At 34.7% G+C, this 5,000-nt stretch overlaps 1 protein-coding gene across 4 annotated transcripts in view; it reads left to right on the top strand.

Annotated features, from left to right (window-relative positions):
• Window positions 1–4,950, top strand: part of LOC122265206 (UDP-GalNAc:beta-1,3-N-acetylgalactosaminyltransferase 2) — a 6,150-nt gene extending 1,200 nt beyond the window's left edge. For all 4 annotated transcript variants that reach the window (XM_043034381.2, XM_043034382.2, XM_086548062.1 and 1 more), the window contains 6 exons: window positions 284–496; window positions 787–1,169; window positions 1,281–1,401; window positions 1,546–1,729; window positions 2,348–2,577; window positions 2,802–4,950. In XM_043034381.2, the coding sequence (XP_042890315.2) occupies window positions 284–496; window positions 787–1,169; window positions 1,281–1,401; window positions 1,546–1,729; window positions 2,348–2,577; window positions 2,802–3,025 (1,355 nt within the window). In that variant the 3' untranslated portion in view covers window positions 3,026–4,950. The remainder of the gene's footprint in view (window positions 1–283; window positions 497–786; window positions 1,170–1,280; window positions 1,402–1,545; window positions 1,730–2,347; window positions 2,578–2,801) is intronic.
• The last annotated feature ends 50 nt before the right edge of the window (window positions 4,951–5,000 follow it).

Below are 5,000 nucleotides of genomic sequence, written 5' to 3'. Positions count from 1 at the left end.
AAAATGAGAGAGAGAATGAAAGAAAGAGAGAAAGAGAGAAAGAGTGAAAGAGTGAAAGAATGAGTGAGTGAGTGAGTGAGAGGGTGAGAGGGTGAGAGAGCGAGAGAGCGAGCGAGTGAGCGAGCGCATTTGGGTATTTATATTAGTACAAACAAGAAACTGTATTGGGATGAAATATTTGTGGTGTGATGTATGATGTAATGTAATGTAATAAAATAATGATATACGACTACTTATATTATTATATTTCCCGTTAGTGAACTTTTTTATTTCCTTTTTATAGACAAATTGTCAACAGAACATCTAGTAATTGGGGTGCTTTCATCCAGAGATCACTTCTCACAGCGGGAAATAGTGCGTCAGACTTGGGCTTCTCACCTACACCACATCCCTAATTCTAAGTTAGTTTTTGTGTTGGGGGAGACAGACTGTCATCTTCATCCTGTTGACCGTAAATCTGTGTACTCATGTCAAGAATGGACAATATCTGAAAGAGGTAAGTCCATAGTCATCTCCCCACACACACACACATATATTTCTCTTATGTGACAGTGTGACCATTGGTAAACATTTGTTTCTTTCCCTTCATTTTTACTACCTATTTCTTCACATGTTTCCTTGTCTATCAGCTGTTTATGAATGGTCTTAAACTGTCTGCCCTTTCCTTCTTTAATTTTTAATTTTAATTATTTTTTTTAAATTGAAATATGTGTTATATTAGTTTATGAAAATGCTGTTATCATTACGTGCATTTTACCAATCATATTATTTTTCTCCACATTACAGATGTAACAGACAGTAGATCAGAAACATTTGTAAAACTGGGAGGAACTATAGGAGGCCAAAGTTGGAACAAATTTTCATGTAATAATGGCCTTGGCTTCAGAATTCTACACAGCATAGTTGCTGAGGCTTTTAGCATAAGATCTGATGTCATAAAGAGACTGCATAGGACTCTCATCATACTACAGGATGCAGATGAAGTTCTTGAAAGTGTGATTGTGGATGAGAAGAAATGCACAGAAGAAGATGGCATGTGTGTGGTTAAACTTGAGACATCTCTGCTCCTGCCAAAGGGCTTTGAAGGGGAGGTGCTCATTCAGATGAGGGCAGAAGATGAAGGAGTTTGTGGTGAATATATTTTGAAAGATAATGGAGGGGTTAATATGGTAAGTTTGAGTAAACCAGGTATTTATTCTGAAATACTGCAAGTAACTAGCCTTGGTAAAAAATCTAAAAGAAATAGAATGCAAGCCCTGCTGATTAATCTATTTTCTCAGACATGTCAGTGGACTGAGAATGCAGCAGTTGATTTCAAATATGTCAGAACAAGAAGAGATGTGGTCAGTAACTGGAAATCATCAATTTGTTCTGCTGTCTCCCTAAAATTTAGAGTCACAGGTGTGTTTCAGATCTTCAAAATCTAATCATTACTTTAGATATTGTGTGATTTTGAAATGATCATAATAGCTTTAAACTGCAATACTAGAAATGTAATATATTTCTTGGTTAAACTTGATACATCTAATGCATTTTGTTTTGTAGAGGTTGAAGATTTGAGAAGACATGTAAACAGCCATCCCGTTCGAACTAAAGAGTGGAAGGAACATATTGAAGAAAATAAATTAAAGATCATAGAAGAACAGAGAAAGAACCAAGACCTCTTGTTATTGCCATTCCAAGATATCTATTCAAATCTACCACAAAAAACTAAGAACTTTTTGATGTGGTAAGTTTCTTCTTTAACGAACTCACAAATGAGGATATATTTTGGCAGTAGAGAAATGTGTTTTGTGACAGATCCATTATGAGTATTGTATCATTTGGTCAAAACTTGATAATGCTTAAAGTGAAATTTTCTTATATGCTTCATTGAGGGGGCTGAGACTGTAGGGGTTAACCCATTAGCAGCAGATGGCATGATTTGCTGCAAAGGCAGAGTTGATCATAGACGCGGATGGCACCGTGCCAGACAATGTAAACCTGCCATCCTACTGCATACATATTTTTTTAAAACCGTGACCAATGGGTTAATAGGAAGAGAAAAATTATTTTTTATATGTGCAAAGTGAGACTATCCCTATATCTTAATGAAGTATGATGCTGAGTAATTAATACTATGAAAGTTGCATTTTTTTCTCCAGTAATTCAATTATTTTTATAAAGAGTAACAAGATGTTCTCATTAGACATCAGGGTTTGTCACATTATTTGGAAATTATTTATATTATGAGCAAAGGCTTGAATGATATAGACTGATTGATTCCTATTAACTTTCCATTTTCTATAATGTATAAACATTGGATATCCTATGGGGGGAGAGTAAATGGTGTGCTTCTGCTTTTCAGGGTCACCCAACATAAAAATACCACTTTTGTGATGAAAGTGGATGATGACACTTTTGTGAATGTCAGAGAACTAAAAAATCTGTTAGCTGATGAGAAGGGAGAAGATCTTATGTGGTGGTCACATTTCCATTTTCATCGGAGTGTGCCCATCTACGGCAAATGGGCAGATACAAGGTATCCAGGGCTGACGTATCCAACTTTCCCATCTGGTGCTGGGTACTTGATGACAGGTAACTTGTCTCATTAATTATTGTATATTGATTTCAGGAAGTGATATTTTTGGCAACTACATTTCAAAAATCTTGTATGATGTCAAGCTAATTAGAATTAATAATGATAATGACAATTATTGATGTTAGTACTTCTCATCATAAACTGAGCAATTTAAGTTATTGAGTTAAAAAACATTTATAAGGATTATAAATAATTTAATTAATTTTGGCACCCTTCACAGGATCCCTTGCAGAGGCCATAGCCACCATAGGTCCTTCCCTGCCCCTGTATGGAGGTGAAGATGTGAGTGTGGGTATCTGGGTAACTGTCAGTGCTCAGGATGTGAAGATGGTTGATGTTCCTTGCTGGCTCCCCCATCCTAGATGCCCGAAGTCAGTCCTTGAGACCCAACTTTCAGAGACCCAGATGAAAATATATTGGGATTCTTATCTACAGGAGAGATAGTGAGAGAGATCCTCTAGAGCAGTGGTATTCATTACATGACTCATGTAACATCCTAATTGGCAGCCCTCTATCCAGGAAGTATTTTATATATGAAATTATTGCCAAAATCCTAATCATGAAAGTTTTGTTTTTTAGCATTACCACACAAGGAAGTTTTAAAATAAGTTTGTGTTTTGTTTATCTTAAAGTCCCCAGGGACCCGTTTCCAGCCTAGCTGCTGTGTGTTAATGTGCGTTAACTGGTGTGGAAGCACCAGTTACTCAGCACGACAGAGTGGGCACTTTTTATTCACAGTCAGTGCAGTCCGTAGAACTTATTTGATGAGACAGCAGTATGTGAACACAGTGGCATGAGTATTGTGTCCTCTCAGGCCCGAAATGAGCAACACATGTGCACAAGAGGATCAATATGAATATTTTATAAAAGTTAACAAGTTACTAAAATAAGGGCTATACTGCATAATTGTGAATTTTGTATAAGGTGCAACTCACATAGTGAATGTAGTCCACCAAAGTGGCTCTATTGAAAAAGAGTGAATACCACTGCTCTAGAGGATGATCTAGAATCATGAATCATTCTTATTGTTGTGTTAGTATGTTAATGAAGTTAAGTTATTTATTTATGCTGGCCTGTGTATTCTTCATTTTGTACTGTGAAAGAAATGAAGCATCAATGATGAAATTGTGCTCATATTGAAAGTCATACCTACAGCATCTAATTCTGTTGAACTTTTTAAAGATAAAAGTGATGAATATAATACTGTATTTATAAGTATTAATTTTTGTTTAGTCATAATTTAATTAGATTTATTACAAAACAAATTGATGTGGAATATAATTTGGGAACCCATGTGAATATATAAATTGCTCAACTGACATATTATTATAGAGTGTCTGGCAACATTGGCAGTGGCACAGGAAACATTTTTGAAGTGAGGGAGACCAACATCTCAGTTGAGCTCATTAGTTGAACAAGACAAGGGAAATCAGTTATACTTACCTATCTTTATTAGGCTATCATCACATATTTCTACATTAGCTGGGCTGATGTAATGCTAGCAAGGTCAAACACGATGAGGTTGGTATTTATTACTATCAGTAACACAAATTTATCTACATTTGTTGACAATAGCATTCAGGAAAAGCATACATTTTTCAATTATTTCATTGCTAGTTTTCTTGAAGAGGATAGTGAGTTAAACTTAATTTAAATTAACTTCTGCTTACATCAAAAGTTGGAGGGAGACTAAGCAGGGGAATATATCCCTTTGTCATCTGCATCTCAATACTGGTAGAGCAAGTAAGACCATGATTTGCTTAGCCAGTAAGAATAAAATAATTCTGTAATCAACAATAACATGTTTTACTGTACTAGATGAAATTGTTAAAGTTGCCCACTGTAATTTCTGTAATTATGAGGCCAAAGTATTTTTTTATTATTTTTAATGAATTGTTTAAAAAATGTATTTTATTTGATTTAAAATTGCTGTTTGCATATATAAAGTGACAGTAGGTATTCATGTGTACAAATTGGACCCTGCTATTTTGGCATTCACTGGTCAGATAATTTCAATGATTTGGGCTTGATTTAAACTTGGTAGCCATTGCTTCACATGACCACTGCTTAGCCTGGTGCATCACATTTCAGCAAATTACACTGTACATAAAAAAGAGCCCATTAAATGTATGTCAGATTTAAGCTGTTATGTATAATTAATAAAGATGATTATATGTATCGTTATGTCTTTTTACCATATACTTAAACATGTGTCTGCTCTGGCTTACTGGATTAGAGAAACTCAAACTGTATTTGTTAATAACTATGTACATGTGTAAGTATGCATTAAAATACAAACAATATGTATGCTCACATGTCTGTGTGTATGTATCTATTTATATAAATGGGAAGAATAAAATAATGCAAAAGGTTATATTAAAAAATTATGAAAAAAATAAGAAATAAGCTCAAATTAACC

This window comes from Penaeus japonicus, unplaced genomic scaffold, assembly GCF_977035675.1.
Source record: "Penaeus japonicus unplaced genomic scaffold, GWHDUDI00000001_assembly GWHDUDI00000020, whole genome shotgun sequence".
In the NCBI taxonomy this organism is placed as follows: domain Eukaryota; kingdom Metazoa; phylum Arthropoda; class Malacostraca; order Decapoda; family Penaeidae; genus Penaeus; species Penaeus japonicus.
Note: the sequence above shows the minus strand (reverse complement) of the source record. Positions and strands in the feature narration are given on the sequence as shown.